Below are 22,536 nucleotides of genomic sequence, written 5' to 3' on the forward strand. Positions count from 1 at the left end.
CATGCTGAACAGCTCTGATAGTATTTACTATGGATGAATGTAGTGCAGATGTGTATTGTGCACAGTTGTTGACATAGTGCTTAGAGTCTATATGGAACTGGTGGCTCTGAGCAAGCGTTACCACTGCCAGTGGGGCTAGATCCAGCCCTAGTCACCTGGGAGGCTGGTTAAAAGACCTACGAAGTGAGGTTATAGGGGTTATAAGGGAAGTACCTACTGGATGACCTCTGTGCAGAGCTTGTGAGGTGGTAAGTGATTAGAATATGGATGAAGGGAATGGTCTGGGACCTATGTGTAATCCCAGTGGTTGGGTCCTGTAGAATTTCTCTGAGAAAAGCATGACCACTTAATCACCGTTTGTGTTGCACACATAGACAATCGACCTCCACCTTTAATCCATCCTTGCACAAGGGTCCAACAGTGGTAGGTCAGTGAACCTGGGTATCAAACGCACAACCCTGTGATTAATAACCCAGCCTTCTAACCACTGAGCTACCACTGCCCTTAGAGCAGGCAAGGTAAGCAGACTAACAACGTAGTTTCACACAAGAATTAGATATATCGGGTCAATAGTGATAGGCCACATTTACACACAGTTCTTAAGAAGAAATGCCTTCTTAAAATCTCTGATCTGTGTCAACTCAGTATGAGATTTAGCTGCTTTTGGTGTGAAGAAAAAAAAAAAAAACATAAACCCACACAAACATCTCAAGTGAATAAGACAGAATAAAAATAAGACAAAAATAGGCTATGGCCTCTTTAAAGGAGTTCCTTATGCTTCCCTCATTGTCTGCACTCTGATCTGACTTTAAGACAGGGGCAGTTCCGTCTGATGAGTGTCTGTGCCGATTTCCCCACCTCAGCTTCAGTGATGATCTAAGCCAGCGCCCCTCCCCACCATCTGTTCTTCAGCCACCCTGTAAAAACACTCCCTAGGCCCCTGAGACAGAGAGATGCCCGGGAATTAATGTCCCATGATCAGACCGCTGCTTCTTCTGCTCGCCTTAACCATTTCTGATTCCCGCTCATGCAAATGGAGCTGCCCAGTGAGGACTCTATAGGGCTGTCATTAATGCCGCTAAGCATACTAATGTGGCTAATCGGCATGCCCGGGGCACCAGCAGGGATAGAGCAAGTGCAATATGGTCACCTGTGTGTGCAAGTTAGTCCTGCACTCTGTGTCACTCAGCCCACACACTGGAGTAAATTGTTCACATAAGGGAGCAAAACAGAAAGAGAAACCAATGTGCTCATGAAGCAAGGTATTAAATGCTTGAGGGAATCTTATCAAAGAGACAACCCTATTCTACGTACTTACTGAATCACCTCAATTTTATCCTGAAACTATTGCTGCATAAACAAAACTTAATTTATCTGAAACTGTAACTTTATAGAAGAAAAAAAAAATGCATTAACCCTTTGGGGCCCACGGACAGTGCCGGTGTCTTCTTAGACAGTAATGTGCTTTACTCAGTAAATACAGGGAATTCTGTACGAACTGGTGGGGCTATTCTTTGGCAATATAAGCTTGTAATAACACTTTTGGCCTGCCAGCGGACCAATGCTGTTTGAAGGGTTAATATATCTGTGCTAATACAGCACAGAAATCTGGTTCAAACATTTTCACATCCGGAGTTACACGACTATGAAGACGAGTTCAGATACTCGTTGCTGCCTCTTGCCGTATTTAACTACTGGATTTGTGTGTCCGTTATTTTGGAGTGGTGGTTGATGTGGCGCAACAGCTAACACCACTACTGGCCAGTGAGCTACTGCACCATGTGGGAGACTGGGGTTTGATTCCCAGTCTGGGTAACTATGCTGCTCTACACCAATACTACGAGTCCTTGGGCAAGATACCTAACACTACAGTGGTCCACCTTGGGAATACGAGTAACCTTGGAAGTCACTCTGGATAAGAGCATCAGCTTACAGATTACAGAGTAATTCTCATCTGTAATTGGTGGTTGGTGGTGGACCAATGGACACTCAGAAACCTGTCTCCAGCTTCTCACCATTTATAATACTTTATTCATACATTTCACTGTTTTTGTGAAGCTAAACCCGTTTCAAGCACCAAAACAATCCATCCACATGAGTTAAGGTATGTTTCACAATAAATAAGAAGAATTTCAAAAACTGGACATACATTTTTCAGGTTTAGGGTCAGAGTATCTCTTCACACAGTGCTCTAGGTCACATGCAGTCTCGTTATCATGAGAATTGAGATTGTTCTGAACAGTTTAATATGAAACATGTTGGTGTTATCTTATATGCAAGTGCCTTTAAAGGTGAATTTAAGAATACATGCGAAAACAGTTTGCAGTAATTGCAGTAATGACCACTTCTGACATGCCTTTTTTTTGCCCTCACCACTCAGCCCTAATAATGTTAGACAATGTGGGCGTCTGTTATTTGACAAAGCAACATTGGCAGTTAGCGTTCTCCTTCAAGGTTGATAAGCTGAAGATACTGACTAAGATGTGGTGGCACTTCATATGACTCAAAAGAAGTGCATTATAGCCCTCACACCCACTTCCCAGCTTGCTAGGATCATGTGATGGTACTCAGCTAGGCCATGCCTCCCACCAACAAAAGTTTGGTAAGCATCAAACTCATGCAGTGGGCACGGCAGCACACAAGTTAGAAGGCATTTGGCTGACCACACATGACTAAAACTTCTGTTACTGTATGAAGGTAATGCAGTTAGCATGAAGCTAACCTGGTGGAGCATTTTACTGCTGTTAAGCTACATTAGCTATATTGTCTCAAGCTAATTTTAGGCATCAAACCATGTCCAAACTGTATTTAATAAGAGACGTATAAGCGCAATTGGTATTTACAGTACTCAATATACATTGAACTTTCCTATGTGCTTGCATACACTATATGGACAAAAGTATTGGGACACACCAACAGTGTTTCATTCAGGTCCATTGCCAGAGGTGTATAAACCCAAGCACCTAGCCATGCTGTCTGCCTTTCCACACATTAGGGAAAGAATGGGAGGTTCTAAAGAGCTCACTGAACTCCAGCATGGTTCTGTATGTAATAGGAGCCACTGCAACAACAACTCCTAGATCCTTCCATCATCAGCTGTGAGTGGTATTATTATTGAACAGTGGAAGTGTTTAGGAACCACAGAGAGCAGCTCAGCCACCAAGAGTCCGACCACATAAAGTAATAGAGCGAGGTTGCAGAGTGCTGAGAAGAATAGTGCAAAAAAGGCTCTGCTGACTCAAGAGTTATGACATAACATTACATTTTGGGAGGAGGAACATGCCTGAAGCCACTCCTCCTTAATCTAACGTCAACGTGGCTGTGACAAGTGCAGCACCCCATCACCTACCCTTTAACCCTGTCATTTATCATTCCTGGCTCCACATATCAGAGGCGGGACTTGGCTTCCTACCACAAAGAAAAACTTCAGCCCAAAATATTTCTCCGAGGTCTCCCCCCCTCTATCACAGTCTTCTCCCAAATCATCATAAGCTGAAGGCATGACCCGATCTAGCAAACTGCAGTTCCAGACCTGCTGTTAGAGCTGAAAGCCCCTATATAACGTCATAAAAGCCCCTGTAGATATATACTGTAGGCATCCCAATACTTTTTCCAACGGAAATCTATGGTAAGTGATAAGTATGAAGAGGAAACATAGACAGCTATGAGCAAACCACAACCACAAATCCCCAATTCTGTATTGCTGGTAACCTCCTGTGCACCCCTTCCCTGGGCCAACGCTCCCCAGGCAGAGTGGCCCTGCCACAGTCAATCACATCCCGCTGATCTGGTCCCTCCTCCCTTAGCCCTCATCCAGTGACAGCCGCACGCCGACACGTCCCCAGAGACAGCAGGCACGCCGGCATAAAGAAAAGGTAAATAGCCCTGGCATTTCCGCGCTTCACATTCATCAAACTTCTCATCTTCTATTTCCCCTGGTGTATAAATGCTGGACGGAGTCTTTCACTGCCGGCTCCCTGCATACCAACTCATACGGCGGGGTGGGAGGTATGCACATATATTTTAATTTCCTATGCTCTGGGGTGTGTTTAAACGGTTTTGCACAGCGCTGACGGATTCCTGGCTGGGCTGTGTTTATCGAGATAAAGATGTATAACCTTAAAAGATAGAAAAAACGAAACTATTTTATCTTTTCGAAGGTAAATCAATGTTGCGCTTGTGTGTGACTAATCTCCTCCTATAAGGTTAATACAGTGGCCTTTAAAGCGTCTGCTATGAATATTCAGTGGCGGGAAGGAGAAAATTTGCTGCTATTAAACCTTTTCATAAGTTGCACTCAGGAAACGTAGCATTTCTATTTATTTCTGGAGGAAATCTGGAGTAGGCCCCTGGCCGAACAGGTTCTGCTTTCAGATAAATATCTTCTTCTAAATGATCCACCCTGTGATGAATTGCCGATGTTTATACTCTTGATGAATATGACTATTTCACACTGTTCCCTGATTCCTCCCCCACCACTGGATGTGCAAGGACAACAAAAAAGAGCTGCGAGAGAAACAGCAAGAGGTGACTGGATTGAAAGCCGAGAGGAATTGCTCCATTTTCCTTTGAAGTGCATGAGCAGTGCCTGAAGAGCATGTAATTCCCAAACCTTCTCCGCAACCTGACTATATAATGAGGTTTTGTTAATGTACATATCTCTCATAATCGCAGCACGCTGCACACACCATCCCCATTATGCAGATGTCCTACTGCACCTAGCTAAACCCTTATCTACCTTCTGATACTGTCTTCCTTGATCTGTTGAGATGAGTCGAGATGAAATTATCAATCGGAGAATGAACCGTTCCAATCTCTTGTCTACTAACGAACCGCATTCATCCTTGATGCAGTCCGCTGGTAATGCATCCAGCGGTGGCGTAAACCCCATAAAGTACAGTAGAAAATGTAGCTAAAGTTAAGATGGATATTTCCCTTCCTCTTACCTTCTTCCCAGCCTTGAGAACTTCCTCCTGGGGTCTCCATGCCTCCGTGATCCTCCGCCCAGGAGTCCTCCGCTGAAGTTATACTCCATGCAAACTCTGGGTGGTAGCCATCAGAGCCAAGGCCACATGACTTTCCCTTGGAGGAACAATCCAAACCTGACACAAAGACAGACGATTGCCATAATTTACACAGAAATGAGGAGCATACGTAAGCAAATATGCCAACCCATACTGAATGACAGACAGGAGGTAAATGCCTGAAATTAGCGGAAATACATTATTTAGTAGTGGTAGACAATGTCAGCGCTGTTGAATATTTTAATAGTCTCTATTTCCAAGTGCTAGCATGGCCTGAATCCAGTGTACCGCAGTCAGGAGTGGAATAAACACTCCTCTTTGGGGAGAAAGTTTATTTCGGTAGATCTGTATTGTTGAAGCAACCAATTGTGAAGGACACTTCACCAGGATTAACTTTGCCAACATGCCAGAGCTAGCTCTGCTTTTTATCTTACCTTTTAATGTGTGAGTGCTTGATGTTGAGAAGGAATGTAGAAGGACTAATAGGAAAGTACTTTTGGATGGTATTGCAAAGCGAAATCACAAAACCAAACACATTCCACTCTGCTCAGCTCCAAAGTGAGATTTCACTCAATATTGCAGAAGAAAAAATATAAAACACTACTCGTTCAGTCCACCCACAAACATTCTTTTTAGGAGCTCTTTTGGATATACTGTACTATATTTCATATTAAAACCTCATGCTCCATTTTCCCACCTTTTATTATGTCAGCTTCCCTTTGTAGAAATACAGTACTTCATGATGAATGCATTGACTGAGACTGTCCAAAAGGACATGGGTAACAACTTAGTAAAAGAATGTGTTTAAATGCATTTATGCTGAAGGTTAAACTCAGATACGGATACGAGCGTAAGGATATAGACTTAACCGAGCAGTACCACTGGAAATTAACCGAGCAGTACCACTGGGAGCAATGTAGCCAATAATGCAAGCGAAAACATGAGCACTGCCACATGGACACGACATTTTTTTCAAACTTTTACACCCCTTTTACTTAACGTTTACGGCCCTGTCTCTTACATTATCATGACCTCCTCCAATATCGTAATGTTTGTTGTTGTCAGAAACCTTCGACTCTAGTGGATGTACTGTTTAACATTCATGCCAGTGTAAAGGACACACAGAAGTATGTGGGCAGTGATGGTTACATCATTTGAAAAGGGTCTGACATAAACCTACATACACATTAAGGCTCATGACAAGTGTATTTAAGGAAGCCACGGTCAACTATGAAGTCAGATTTACCTATCTACTGTATTTACGCTGAGATTACTTTGTGTTATGATAGTTTCTGGGGGAAAATTCTGTCAAATTTTATGATCATAGGTGTTAGTAACTTTTTGAACACTGCCCTCTAGCAATAAATTAGCTAAAACATTTTCCTAACTCCTTTAAAGTTATAATTTCAAAGATAAACTAATTATAAACATGTATACAGTACAGAAGACAATAAATACATTACATAGACAAAAGTATTAGGACACCTGTTCATTTTTCATCTTTGTTCTGAAATCAAGGGTATTAAAAAATAATGCATCCTACTTTGCATGGGGTAAATGTGTCCCAGGGAAGATGGCTTTCTACTTGATTTTAAACTACTACTGCGAGGATTTGATTGTATTCAATGACAAGAGCTAGGTAAGTGAGGTTGGGAGTGTTGGATGGCCACCACCCCTCATCAACATCCCTAACTCGGCAACTCATCCCAAATATATAGTGGGGAGCTTTGTACCCCTCTCGCCCAATCCTGAGATTAGGCATGGTGCCAATAGGTTCACATTTTTACTGCTTCAGAGAGACCTGTTATATTGGCAGTGCTCCTCTATATGAACTATCCTAACTGTGTGTGTGTGTGTGTGTGTGTGTGTGTGTGTGTGTGTGTGTGTGCACATTTGCACATATGTGTCAGCAATGGGTGTAACGCAAAGTAGCAGAATGCATTTATGGTTTAGCTGTTGATGTCACTATCTAAAGTGCAATGAAAACGTATATTTTACAGTTCTGTCACAAAAGAAAAGACTTGAAGGCAGGACTGAAGCATGGTACAGAATTGAATTTAATTAGAACATAATTATGACAAACAAAACACTGAGCAAAAAACAACAAGGAAACATAGAAAAATAAAGCAAGAGCTACAGAGGTAGGTGCAAGACCAGACAAAGAACCACTGGAACAATAGGATTGCTAATGGACATGACTAGACTAGAAACACATGGTTCAGGTGAGGAGGGAGCAGGTCTACGGACATCACACAGGTGGGAACACTAATGACAAGGCGGGGCAAAGACGGAGACAAAAGCAAACACAAACACAAAAACACATGAGACCAACGGCCCTCTCACTGAAAATGGCCAAGGTGTAAATTTTTGAAAACTCTGTTGTCAGTGTTGTCGTGTGGACAGGGAAAATGGAGATTTGTAAAAAACACTGATATCTCCCTACTCCCTATATAGTGAACTACATAAGCCATAAAACTACAAAGTCTATATGCAGATAGCACTAGATTTCATCTTTCCACATATGAATAAATGTAAATACAGTTCCATTACAGATATATAGATATATTGCTCATTAACATTTGGATTCTGTAATTTTCCATAAGGAGTATGGTGTAATTTGGGATTAAACTCCGTGTTTTCTTCCTTCTTTGCAGTGTTTTGATGTCTCTCTTTATGAGGATCCCCTATACAGGACTAGCATGCTCATACTAGTGTTTTTGTCTCTGTGTGGAGAGAAATATTTTCAGAATGTAGGGAGAGAAATCTCCATTTTTAAAGATATATGAATATGTGTGGACGGGGCCTAAGGCACATGCAAGAACGTAAAGAAAGGAACACAGATGTAGGCATGAGCAAGCCTGGGTTAGATGTTATACTTGTCACAGTGTTTTATTGTGTTTTATAGTGTTTTATCTCTTCAAGCAAAATATAATATTATACAAATAGAACCTCAACACACATAAAATGCAGTTAAATTGTTATTTCAAATAATATATCCCACAAAGTTATCCAACATGCAAATTACCACAGCATCTCTACTGGGTTTGAGTCAGGCCACTACAAAACATGTATTTAGTTTCTTTTCAGTCATTCAGATTTGAAATTGCTTTTCTGCGTTTAATCATGGTCTTACTGCACAACCCAGTTATGCTTCAACTTAGGTCTTGGACAGATGAGCAGACAGTATAATTAGGAATTCTGTGATACACAACAGAATTCATGGTTTCTGTAGTGATGTTACGTTGATCAAGCTTTGAGGCTGTAAAGCATGTCAACCCTGCCGCACTACCACCACCATGTTTGACATGTTGTCTAAAACTTTATACTTTTGACCTGTCTGTTCATACAGCACTACTCTAAAAGGCCACTGTTCTTTGTTCCAATGAATAACACTTTGCCACATCCCTTTCTTACTGAGGAGGCCTGACCTTGAACTTAGCTGGGGATAAATAGACCTGTGGTTACTTGAATGTTCTGGAACGTCTGATGATTTCCTGGATCATTTGCTGCGGAGCCCTTGGGGGCACTGCTGAGATGATTCATCAATGTTCATAGGTTTCTCAGTTTGTGGATAATGGCTATCCCAGTGGTTCAGTCATGCCCTAGAACTGCATATTATTTTTAAACCTTTCCAGACTGATATACTTGAACAGTTTTTAACTAATATACAGGAAGGTTTCAGTCCCACTTAAACCCCTTAAAATATTAAATGTAAACTTCAGGTTTAGACTACTTTTAGTTGAACTCTAAATACAGAGATAGATATTTGTAGTATTAAACAGACACAGAAACAGACAGTGGCATGGTAATATACCCTGGGTGGTATAACAATAATCAGAAAGTATATATGTATTCCCATCCTTTAGGTCCAACCGATTCTGTATATGTGCATATTACCAGTTATAGCAGTAATATACAGAGTAAATGTAAAAAACCCTAATCCTAAACTCAACCCAAAACCTAATCCTAACTCTGGCCTTAACCTTATATTAACCTTAACCTCAACCCAAAATCTAATCCTAAACTTCACCCTGGCCCTAATCCTAACCTTAACCTCAAACCAAAACCTCATCCTAACCTTCATCCTGGCCCTAATCCTAACCTTAACCTCAAACCAAAACCTCATCCTAACCTTCATCCTGACTCTAATCCTAACCTTAACCTCAACCCAAAACTTAATCCTAACTCTGGACGTAATATTAACCTTAACCGCAACCCAAAATCTGATCCTAAACTTCATCCTGAACCTCATCCTAACCCTCATCCTGACCCTAATCCTAACCTTAACCTCAACTTTAACCCAAAACTTAATCCTAACTCTGGCCGTAATATTAACCTTAACCGCAACCCAAAATCTGATCCTAAACTTCATCCTGAACCTCATCCTAACCCTCATCCTGACTCTAATCCTAACCTTAACCTCAACTTTAACCCAAAACCTAATCCTAACCCTTACCCTGACCCTATTCCTAACCTTAACCTCAACCCAAAACCTAATCCTAACCCTCATCCTGACATTAATCCTAACCTTAACCTCAACCCCAAACCTAATCCTAACTCTGGCCCTAATATTAACCTTAACCGTAACCCAAAATCTGATCCCAAACTTTATCCTGACCCTAATCCTAACCTTAACCCCAACCCAAAACCTAATCCTAACCCTCTTCCTGACCCTAATCCTAACCTTAACCTCAACCCAAAACCTAATCCTAACTCTGGCCCTAATCCTAACTTTCACCTCAACCCAAAACCTAATTCTAAACTTCATCCTGGCCCTAATCCTAATCTTAACCTCAACCCCAAACCTCATCCTAACCTTCATCCTGACCCTAATCCTAATCTTAACCTCAACTCAAAACCTAATCCTAACCCTCATCCAGACCCTAGTCCTAACCTTAACCTCAACCCAAAACCTAATCCTAACCCTCATCCTGACCCTAATCCTAACCTTAACCTCAACCCAAAACCTAATCCTAACCCTCATCCTGACCCTATTCCTAACCTTAACCTCAACCCTAAACCTAAGCTTAACTTTCATCCTGACCCTAATCCTAACCTCAACCCAAAAATTAATACTATTCATAACCTTAACCTCAACCTCAACCCAAAACCTAATCCTAACCCTCATCCTGACTCTAATCCTAACCTTAACCTCAACCCAAAGCCTAATCCTAACCCTCATCCTGACACTAATCCTAACCTTAACCTCAACCTCAACCCAAAACCTAATCCTAACCCTCATCCTGACCCTATTCCTAACCTTAACCTCAACCCAAATCTAATCCTAAACTTCATCCTGACACTAATCCTAACCCTCATCCTGACCCTAATCCTAAACTCAACCCAAAATCTAATCCTCATCCTGGCCCTAATCCTGAACTTCACCTCAACTCAAGACCTAATCCTAAACTTCATCCTGGCCCTAATCCTGAACTTCACCTCAACCCAAGACCTAATCCTAACCCTCATCCTGACCCTAATCCTAACCTAATCCAGTAAAGCTCCAGTTCCAGACTATCAGCAGCAGGTCTACAGCAGCTGGCTGAGGATGTTGAGATGCTCTGTAATTGATCTGTTAGCTGATCAGTGATTCCTCAGATGAACGTCTACAGATCTGAACTTGGACTCTATATAAAGCGAAGAACAGCTGGATTCAGCAGATTATAAACACATTTTATTTATTCAGGTAATTGAAAGTCTCTTGATTTTCCACTGAATGTTTAGATGCTGCTCCATCACTGATGTGCTGTTGTTGAGATGATACTGAGAGTTCGGTTTCATGAGCCTTAATTTCATCTACTTAGGAACACTTCAAAAAAAGTGTCACCAAAATATTTACTGTGGCCCCTCAGGTAACTAACTAGCTAACATTTAATTCCCATAGAGTAAAGTGGAACGCAGGGGTAATGGCTTAAACTAAGGTGTTATTTTTGATAAATATTTTTTTATTTCTTTAAAAATACTTTTTTTAAGGAAATATTAGCAGAAAATTATGGGAAACACCCACTTCCCACCTATATGCACTCTTTGTGGCTTCTGGAGTACACTCATTGCCAGTGATCTGGGTCTCTAACATTTATGTTTTATAATTTTGATAGGAAAGCGAGGATTCGACAAATATGTCATTATTTATTAGTCCTTGAATACGGCTGCTCATGGTGCGAATATTATTTACAGTGAAACTAAAACTCTAAAGCTCTGTGCCTGCACTTAATTTCTCCTCTGCTCTAACTGCACTGATAGGACGAGTTGTTCTCTTCCTGCGGTTTGTGTCTCTGACTGGTTCCTTTGAAATGGCTTGCACGCTCACTGTGTTACATTCCTGCCACACATTTCTCTGTTGTATTCAGTGGAGTGTTAAAAGTGCCAGTGGGATTCAGCTGTTTATCAGAGGATTGTGGGTTGAAACCCCAGGTGGCGTAGGAATGTGTGTTCCTTTCTGTTGTGCCTTGTAAAGTATGTGTGTGTGGCTGTGTGGCTGAGTGTGTGTGTACGTGTTGTGTGTGCATGGTGTAATTATTCTCCACTCAGTAAGTGTGCAGTGTAGTACATTTTTCCTGCTTCATCAATTATTTGCCAGAGCTGAGGAGTTTATAAAGCTTTTGCATTCATCCTTCCCACTGCATAAGTAGGGCATTAAAGCACTCAAGTGAAGTCAGAAACCCCCTGCAAAGGTCAAAGCAGGTAAGAACTTGTGTGAAAGTGAGTTAGGACATGCATTTGTCTTCACCGCCCTCATAATAAAGAGACAGTGCGTGTTTACGCATGGCCAGATATCTGAAAGGATAAAAGTTTATGACATTTTCAGCTTGTCTTTCCTTTTACACTCCCTGTCTCTGTTGTAACTGTCTATGGGCATCTCAGCCAACGTCCCGTGAATTGATCTAGGTCATAAAAAAGACAGGCTCTCTGCCTAATGAGCTGGTCCTGAAACATCCAATGCATTGGGCACTTTTTAATGTTGCATGACCGTACACTGCAAGAAGAGTCATGCTTTTAAAGTCCATTTAAGCACAGTTCCTCTACTTAGTGACTGCAAATGAGGCAACTATGATTGAAAGAGTTTATCATTTCAAAGAAAATGAAAAAAAAAAAAAGATAATGGTCCTTAAAATGACGCAAGGGAACTTAGACCTTGGTCCTCTCGAGGTTGAATGGACAATGCAATTCCATTCAAAGACCTCAAAAAAGCATCTGCTAGCATGGAAATGCATGTATCTAAAAGCTGGAGGGACTCATTGTTAATTATTAAATGATTTAATTGCTGAAGAAAAGTTTTCATTGACCTTGAGAGCTGTTTTAAATGGATACTGCTTCCAAACTGAGATATATACCCCTTCTCAAAATGGCACTTTGTCTAGCTGTGTACATTCACTTAGCATTTAAATAGGAATACTTGCACACAAACTCGATCATGCGATTATCTTAGATATCCAGATATGCTCAGTTCTGCAGACACTTGTTGAAACATCTTGTTGATGAGAGGGGGCAATGAAAATGGTCAGACTGGGCTACAGTGACTCAGACATCCATTCTACATTCATTGTACTATGGTAAACACAAAAGCATGGGTTTGCTGCAGTATCTATGGGCTGCAGTGTGTCAGATTTCACTTCTGCCAAGAACAGAAAGCTGAGGCTGCAGTGGCTCAGCACAGACTCAGTAAAACTAGCCAGTTGAAGACTGGAAAGACATAGCCTGGTCTGATGAATCTCTCTTTCTGCTGAAGCTCATAGATAATACTGTGTTTGGAACCAACAGCAATGACTCTGTGGACCTAAGCATCCTTACGGTGTAGAGAATGCTTTCTTGGCACACTTTGGGCCTGTTCAATCAATCATCACTTCAATGCCACAGCCTATCTGGGTATTGTTGCTGATCATGCTGACCACAATTTGCCCAATTTCTAATGACTAGTTCCAGCAAGTCATTACATAATAATGGGTTTAGTCTTCTTCATTGGCCTTCCCAGTCATCAGATCTGAATCTGAAAATCTGAATTCAATCCCCTTTTGTGGAGGTGGTAGAAATGCTCCTGAAAAATCTGCAGGAATTGCTTGACTCAATCATGTCAACATGGACCAGAATCTCAAATGACTGTTTTCAACATCTTGTGGACCTGGTGCCCTAAAGAACTGAGACTGTTTTGATGGCAAATTGAGGCCCAACCTAGTATTTGTGTAATTGCTTGGTGAGTGTATATTTCAGTACATAGCTAACGTATTTGACACCTACTGTACACCATACATCATATCAACATCATACATATCGTTTCATGTACCCACATAGTGCTTACCCATTCCTTCTACTCATTCCAAAAAGGGACATGGGAAATGACTCAATGGTTGCTGCATGTTCTAGATACGTCACGCAGTTTCTGCTCCCAGAAGTCCAACAAACTGAGAGAGAATTGATGACTTACCAAATGGCAGAGGACAGAGACTTTATTGGCCATTTATCCTCATTTACACCCCTCATTTATTCAACGTCTTAATAGCGCAGAATGTGTAATAATATCCCCTTAGATATCACTCAGCGGGAACACTCAGGATTATTAGGCTACACAAGCGCTTACGAACACCAGCTAATTTCCCATCGACCTATACCGACTCACAGGGATTTCCTGTCACATTATTTCATAAACTAGTGTTGTCTCTTAGATTGGTGCTGGGACTCTCACAGTGTTCTCCTAGTTACTCCATATGAGGCAAAGTATCCAGAGATTTAGTGCTTATGTGTTTGTGAACTTTGCTTTTGTTTTCCTAGTGTGAGCACAGATAGAAAATACAAGAACATCCGAAAACAAGCGGCAATTAATTCCATTATTAGATCGAATTTAATCACCAGTTCAGGAACGATCAGAGCAAATGTACAACACAAATAGCAAGGCTTTTATTTTGCAGAGTAAAATGCAGCAGATCTGCTTGAATGTGGATCAGAAATAAATAATGAACTTAAAACTATATATATATATATATATATATATATATATATATATATATATATATATATATATATATATATATATATAAATAAATAAATCAATGCTTCAGACAGCTCAGATAAACGATTCCCCTGATAAGGCCTGAGCAAAAGGCAGATAAATCATCCGATTAAAAGGAAGCAATTTCCTTTTTCCCCTCTATCTTAGAGGCTGAGAACTGCTCATCATTAGCCACAGGCCAGAAGACTGCAGAACTCAAGGCTTTGCTTACTCAACCAGACCTGACTCAACCTAATAATTTGCTGATGAGTGGTACCAGCTGGACCAGTTAAAGCAGGGAACCACACTGCAGAAGCCTCTCAGTAAGGCTAAAGTTAGATAAAGTCAGATGATCAACTACTAATGTCTTTAAATAGGTGTTAATGCACCCCTGATGGTCTTACAGGGCTACTGGTTTGGATTCTTCTGAGAAGAACAGATCTCTTTAACTACCTTATGTCCTTGTAAAACATTCCTGCAGCTTCCATTTATTTAGCACTGTGAGTTCTGTTGAATGCTTCACATTTACAACCAGTATGTTCAGCCGTTCAACACTAACGCTGGTATTAAAATACAAAAAAATGCTACAACATGGTGGTATTTACAGAAACATCAGACCTGAGTCTGGCTCTCAGGGGCTTAAATTTCTCCACCACAGCCTGCATGAATATATCCTAGGCCCCCTTTCCATGTGTACAAAGCACAAACAGCACTGAACGGTGGTGCAAGGATCTCTTTAAACACTGCCTCTAAAAGTTTGGACACTTGGACGTTTTTGGCGAAGCAGGCTCTGAATGTTTTAGACCAATTCTGTGACCAGCAGGTATGGCTACAGCTCTCTGCTATCCCCAAATATTTTCTGAGCTTTTCTAGTAAAGCGGTTGGAGCTACCCAGAGGCTTCAGATGAACTCATTCCCTGATCGCCGTCTGCAACAAGCAGCCAGGCAATTAGACAGTACCCATATCTATGAATACTAATGCACGGACTATGGCGGTTGGTGGGTATCTCGACATAAGGGTTGTGGCAATAAAGCAAGGGAGGGGGGCTGTAAACTGCAGTGGCAAGGAGCCTTTATAGGCTATAAATTTGCAAATTCAAAATGGCAAATTATTCCTCCTGCACTTTATGTGCATCTCGGATGAGACTGTAGATTGTAAAAGAAAAAAAAAAAAAAAAAAAGCAGCAGTGGGCAGCCAGGATCCAGACTGGAGTGGGAATACCCATGCCAGGGAAGCCCCACCAGTGGGAATTGACAGCATGCTCATCTAAGTAACAGCCAGAGGACATCACAGACCTGTGTAAATTAGCACTTTTACAGGTGTCTTGTAAAAATATCTGTGGAGCAATTTTAAATCCAATCTATCCATGTGGATTAAGTGACTAAGACTGCTGTCGGTCGTGCATAAGGCCGCCGTCTATTACGAAACAAGGACAGTAATCATGTACACTGTAAATCACAACCTCGCAGTGGAACAGATGCAGAAACAGTAGCCTATTTGTTGATTAATGATATTGCGAATGGTGTGGACATTATATAAATGTGACTAGTAAATCCGAAATGAATCATCTGCTGCAACAGTGATAAATAATGTCGCTTGATTTACTGCGGGCATCGTAGTTCCTTCATTGCTGATGCTGTGTTTGATTTTTGGAGTAGGTGGCGGTGAAGACCTATAAAGAGAGACTGCTTTGGGTTAATGAGCCTGTAATGTCAAAGTGACCCCGACCTCGTTTATCATGGGCAGCCGAGATTGAGCGCTTTGTTGCTTCAACGTGTCGGGGCTCGGCAGGAACATGGCCAGGTGTGGCCGGTTGGTGTTCGGAATATGAATGGTGGTGCTGTCCCCAGACAATACTGCACAGCTCTGCCAGGAGAGCAAGCAAAACGTAATTGGTCCATTGATTTGCGTAGAAACTGTGCTGACACTAACTGAAGTTCATTTGTTTTTGTTGTTCTAAGCCTATAGGAATGCTCGCCGAATGGGGAAAAAAGCTCCGCACCACTGCGTCTAGCGCTAAGGCTGCAGAGTAGGGTGACGAACTTGTTTATTTCTGCTATTATCTGTGAAATATTTGAAGTGGTTGATTATTTATGCGTCCGCCAGACGGCTGAAATGGTCGGAATGTTCGAAGGTGTTTGCTCCGACCGTCCACTGAGCCCACGCAATGCTGTCAAACAGGAGTGGAGGAAAGGACGGATAAAGGCATGAGTCATGAGGCTGCGGTGACAGTTGGAGAAGATACAGAGCGATGTGGACAGGCTAAATAAAAAACACAATGCTCAGACAGCTGCGGTGCAGGCAAATTTGAATCTACTACAACCCCCACCTCTACCCGCCCCCCTTAACTGCTGTCTCCTCCATATGAAGAACCTAAGGAGGGGGAAATCTCACTGTCCTCAGATGAAGCCGGATTCTAACGCTATACGTCTCGTCTGGGTCTTGGAAGGATTCGGAAGCATGTTGAGAGAGAGAAAAGCACGCTCTAGAAGAAGTGTAGGCTGCCAAGAAAGGGGAGTGCAGATATGAGTCTGGTGCCTGTGTCTTCCCCTTAAGCTGCTATTGACTCACATTTTATCATAGCTTGACATGGGGCACAAAGGGACTAGCAACAAAATGTCAAAATGGCAAGTGCACAACACCCGAGTACAGAAATAATGACCTGTTATGGTTAGGCAAGAGGCTTAAAACAGCACTACACAAATATATTTGCTGACAGTCCACATAACCAGACCTGGGCCAAGAGACAGCATGCGTATTTTATTTTAACTAAAACTGAAGTGTCACACTGCAGGAAAAGTGGCCTGTCGTTTTATAAACCTGTGACCTGTGCCATAAAAACGATGCAAGAAAAAGCATATGAATAGGCAAACCCAAAAATGAACCATGGGACCAAAGAAAGTATAATTTTAAAAACATATTTGGGGGAAAAATTAAATGTCACTCAAAATCATCTTCATCTCTATTTTTGCTCTTTTTATTATAATTTTTTATAATGTGAATCTGTCAGTTTTTTTATTGATTTTGTTTTAGTTTTTATACTGTGTTTAAATTTAATGACAAATGCCCAAAAAAATGCTCCAAAATTGCAGCCATGCCACTTTGCCATCAGCAGCCAAAGTCAGAAAGAGCACAAATTGCTGCGCCCTCTCCCCTCATCACTCTTAAAGTGATGTTGGCCAGCACAGCACTCTGTTAGCTGGTGCTAAGTCCTAACAAGAAAACTCTAAAAAAAAAAAATTACTTCTCCAAAATGGTCAGTTTTTGTCACAGTTCTCCTTCTTTCACCATCCACCCTGCAACCTCCACTTCCTATCATGGCCCTGAATCTCATGACACAGCCACATGCTTTCAGCCTTCTGATCCCAGACTATTCACACACACCATGCCACCAGAAATTTTCCCGTACCTGCCTGTATAATACTTACTTTTGACCCTCCTTTCTTGCAAAGTATTGCCATGCGTTATTGTTGTGTACTATGCAGTTTCTCTGTATTTGCCTATTACTGTGATCATTTTTGCCCTAGTGTCTCTGTTCTTTAGGACTGCCCCTTCAAACCGAGCCCTGGGTTGTTTGTTTTCCTGATTTTGATGAGATGTTTTAATGGAAAACCGTGACTTTCTGTAGGAATGTTATCAGGGTTTATTCTAATATTAGCACTGATACTAGAAAGCATTTTCTCACCTAATATATGAAACTAGAAAATCAACAAAACATGGAGTTTATCTAAGGGTGCCCAAACCTTTACATTAGACTGCATGCAACTGTCCTAATGTTTGCAAGCACTCACTCTAATTACTGCACTAATTGCTGACACAGGCATTTAATTGTGCACACATAGCTGGTGTAGTCTGCTCCAGAGCAGCTGCACATTAGCCTAAGATCATCAGAAGCAGTTCCTGGCAGTAGTCTTTCGGCTGAATAATGTTACAGCAATCTTGTAGACCTTTTTTTAATCATTAAATTTAAGCTCATAAAATGTGAAAAAAATCTTTGCTGTTAGTTATTTAAATAATATTCAAATGATGTCTAAATGCTGTTCTAAAATAAGAAGATCCTTGTTTGTATAATCTTTCAGCCAAAAACACACAGCAGAAACCTCACCAGTGATGAAGGGCATCTCCAACATGTCAGGTAAGTGGTTAGATATCTATCCTGAGCCTCAAAAAACTGCTGACACCTGGCCGAGGAAGGAAACGACCGCTTCTACCTTTCCCTCCCCTCACGCCTCGCCCAAGCAGATGCCAGCCCGCAGTTTTCTGGCACCCACGCCGCTGGTACTCCAGATGGGTGGAGGCTGGCTCTGGCAGAGCGGCTCTCCAAACAAGAGCGAGCATTAGTTCTAGTGTCATGGCTGTGGTGGAAAAGATCCGTCTCGATTTGGAGTGCAGGGGACTTCGCCCTCCCTCCGGCGGCACCCAGCCAAGCAACCCCCCGTCACAGGTCGTAATAAATGCCAGCATGCAACAGATGCTGCGAAGGCATTCGTAATACATCACTGTGCATGAAGGGCTGCTCGCTGCATGCTATCCTCCTTCTCTCACACTGGTCATCTTTCATCTGTTATCCCTCTGTATCTCTGAACAGGGGGCTCAGGAATGAATATGGATCTGCAGCTCCCACTAATAAATGCCAGTGGCCGATGGAAGCTTCCAGAGGTGAGAAAAGAACCCAGCTTCTCATCATAACATCATTTAGCCATTAATCATGTTTTTTTTTTTTTTTTTTTTTTTTTGACAGGACATTAGGGCCACTAGGCTAGCCATGATCAGAGGTGAGGTCAGATGAGGTCAGGTCAACCAAACTCGGCCTTTTGCTGCTTTCAGAACTATGAACACCTGTGTTCTCTAGTGACTTCTTAAAGCCTATTCTAATGGGATTAGTTTTTACATAGGGGGGTAGGGTAAAGTAATTATTATCATAGTTTCTCAGTAATTTTAGTCCCGTCTGAATGCACCAACCATATCAGACAGTTTCACAGACTCTGTGCTCCCACATCAGTAAAGATTCTGCTGCCTTTTACCTTCAGTAAAACGAGTCAAGAAAATAACCTCAGGTTATATTAATCTCATGCGAATGGGCCTGTAGATACATATTCCATCATACCCTGTATTTTGCTGATTTTCTCAAGTGTGTATGCACTCAAGGAAGCATTTTGTTTAGTTTTGCATTGAACAGATACCTTGGGTCGTTCAGGTCTGTGGCAAACCTCAGTCAAATCCAGAAGACAAACCCAAGGACTCCTTAGAGACGCAACACTGCTGGCAGCTTTAGGCCATTTAAAGCCTGTAGCTGCTAATGGTCAAAATATAAGTTCATTATCATTATTATTATAAGTGGGCTATATTTTGTTTTGAAGATGACGGCAGTGCATAAATTAAGTAGCCACTCCCATCTCAGTCATTACATTACTCCACCTTCCCATGTAAAACTAATCCGGTCCTGAATCGACTGTTTGAGCGTTTCTAAAAGCTTTCTGGCCAATGTCAGCGCGTAAGAAATTGCCTGGCAGTGTGCCCAGAGGGAAGGTCTTACACATTTTGTCCCACAAGAGAGCTTACAGTTTCTGTCGGTGGCTGGCGGACTGTTATAGCAGCTTAACAGCACTCAACGGTTAGGTACGTTAATTATAGTTCGATATAATTCATTATAAACGAAAGATAGAGTCCCACAACAGAGGGATTGTTGATTGAAAGAGAAGGGTTTGGCATGGTTGGTAAGCTTTATACTTTCTTGTTGCATCTGCTGAGGATGGGATTAATAAAATTATTAAATTCTAATGCAGCTTCTGTTTCTTTACACTTCACAACAGCTGTGTTCTTTAAGTTTAATGACAATAATATTCATAGTAATAATTCATATTACTGATTTCCAATTCATATTTTTTGTTTGGTAAGTGATAATGCAATGGTTCGATCAGCTAATTTTTCTTTGTTAAACAAAAAAGAAAAGTCTGTAAAACTCAGAGCTATGTTTTACGTCTTCACAACAAATAGTCTAATGTTAGTTTAACTAAATACAGATTTTATTGCTGACAGAAAAAGACAGACTGTATAACTACAAATTTGCAAAAGTTGAGAAAATAAGAAAACATTTGATACCATTTGGGGAACCGATTCTTTATGTAAGCAAATATGTCTGTGTGGACATGTATTTATAGAAACCATTTGGGTGACTAATGAGTTCTAGTGTTTTTTTAGCAATGTTGGCCTTGTAGTTGTAGTTCCATCATAATTTAAATACCAAATCTTGTTTTCAACCCTGCAAAAACATCCAGCTCAGTACCAGCTTTTGCTGGTAGCAGGTTTAGAAGCTCTTAGCTGGTCTTTAATGTTCAAGTTGATTCAACAGCTGGTCATTCAGATGAAAACACTGAACAGCTCAGCTCTTTACTAACTTAGCATATGTGCTAATCTGTTTTAATGGATTAGCTGGTGACCAAGCTACCGTTTACTATACCAGCTGGGACTGAGCTTGGCCATCAGCTAATCCATCAAAAACAAAACAAAAAAAAGTTGGTAAAGAGCTGAGCTGTTCAGTGTTTGTACTTGGATGACCAGCTGTTGAATCACCTTGAACATTAAAGACCAGCTTAGGCCAGCTGGTACTGAGCTGGATTTTTAGCTGGGTTGTTTGGTCAAGTTTGTCCACTAGTTCGGTAGAGCTTGTTTTACTGCTGGACCCATATGGTCATGCTGTAAAAAATGGTTTGTCTGTTCAACTTAAAAAAATACTTGGTTACAAGCAGCTGAACTTGGTTAATTTAACTCAAATAAACACTTTGGATGAACAGTTACTTAATTCAAAGTATTTTTTAAGTTTGCTTGTTACCACATTTAGATAGGTAGATCTGACAAATCACTTTTTACAGTGCATCTTGGCCATGCTGGATGATCAGTTTGATCAAAAAAGTATCTGATGTCTACTTGAGTTGACGTGGTAAATCATTAGTATAAAATAGTAGGAAAATGTATGGTCATTTGTGGTGTTATCTGTTGGTGTGGAGCAATAGATAACACCACTAAAAGTTTAAGTGAGCTACCATGCCATGTGGGAGACTGGGGTTTGATTCTGGTTTGGGTGACTCTGCTGCACTACACCAATAAGAGTCCTTGGGCAAGACTCCTAACACTACATTGGCCCACCTCTGTAATACGAGGAACCTTGTAAGTCGCTCTGGATAAGAGTGTCAGCTAAATTCCGAGATTCCAACCCATTACTTACTATTTTCTGAGTTTTGAAACCCAAGCCGCCAAGTATTGGAGGAAATATTCAGCAGATGAATCTATAATGAAAATAATCATTAACTAGATATGAAATCACTCAAAAAAGCTCAACCAAATGGCTGGTCTTATTCTTTTTGTTTGTTTGTTTAGTTAATAATTTTATGATCTAAACTGAGGCTTTTCACATATACGAATATTACAAAATAGATTCAAATGTTTTATCTACAGTAAAACATTTATCCAAAAAAAAAAAAAAAAAAAAACTTTTAATTTAACCCCTTAAACAACCTACAGTCTTCCAGCGGTCCGAAAGTTACTCAGTATTATGCCTTGATGTTTAAAAAAGCCTTGGTGTGTTAAGTGGTTAAGGTTCATTGCTCCTGATAATAACAATAATAAAAAGAAGAAGATGTATACTGTATACTGTGATACCATAAAACCGTGATTCTTTCTGAGATTTACATTTACGGCATTTAGCAGGCGCTCTTATCCAGAGCGACTTACAAGGTTACTCGTATTACAGAGGTGGGTCAGTGCAGTGTTAGGAGTCTTGCCCAAGGACTCTTATTGGTGTAGCCCAGCATAGTCACCCAGCCCGGGAATCAAACCCCTGTCTCCCACATGGTGTGGTAGCTCAGTGGCAGGTAGTGGTGTTATCTGTTGCGCCACACCAACCACACAGATGGTTGCCATACTGTTAAAATCTCATATCCTAGTGTCCACAAATATTTGGACAGATAGTACAGCATGTCTACCGTTTAATGCTTCTATAACTTCAACCTAAGGGAAAACGGGTATTTCCAATTAGCCCTTAGACTTGATATCACAGACGAACAGAGTGACACTGGCCACAATGTCTGCTGTGAAATTTATAGCCTGGTTAACACCATCTTGCTCCTGTCTATTTCATTCAGACACGTCTGGTGTGGAGACAGTTGATTCAGCGACTATCAAACTCCGGCGCCGTGGCTTCAGTGGCAGTGTTTCTGAAAAACAGAAGGTTTTTTTTGTCCTCAATGGATTCTGTCAGTCAGCAGTTGTAGCTGTCATGCAGCATAAGTTCATATGTAAGAACGGTTTTATCTTTTGACTTTGTCTTTTTGTTTGCTGCCATAATCCGATGACACAAAACAAGCACATCTCAGTGTGTATGTGTGAGTGTGTGTGTGAGTGCGTGCCTGTACACAGCGGGGGGCCAGCTGTTTCATATCTGTCCCATAGCTGGACCATGTCACTCTGAGTAATGACAGAAGGCAACAGCTATGACCACGGTGACCGGTGGGGTCGACCAGCCCAGCATA

The 22,536-nt window shown here is 41.2% G+C and overlaps 1 protein-coding gene across 1 annotated transcript in view; it reads right to left on the bottom strand.

Annotated features, from left to right (window-relative positions):
- alk (ALK receptor tyrosine kinase) overlaps positions 1–22,536 on the bottom strand; it is a 438,724-nt gene that overhangs the window by 248,114 nt on the left and 168,074 nt on the right. The window contains exon 3 of the mRNA XM_072689118.1: positions 4,947–5,102. Coding sequence (XP_072545219.1) covers positions 4,947–5,102 — 156 coding nt within the window. The remainder of the gene's footprint in view (positions 1–4,946; positions 5,103–22,536) is intronic.

This window comes from Salminus brasiliensis, chromosome 10 (assembly GCF_030463535.1).
Source record: "Salminus brasiliensis chromosome 10, fSalBra1.hap2, whole genome shotgun sequence".
Taxonomy (NCBI): Eukaryota; Metazoa; Chordata; class Actinopteri; order Characiformes; family Bryconidae; genus Salminus; species Salminus brasiliensis.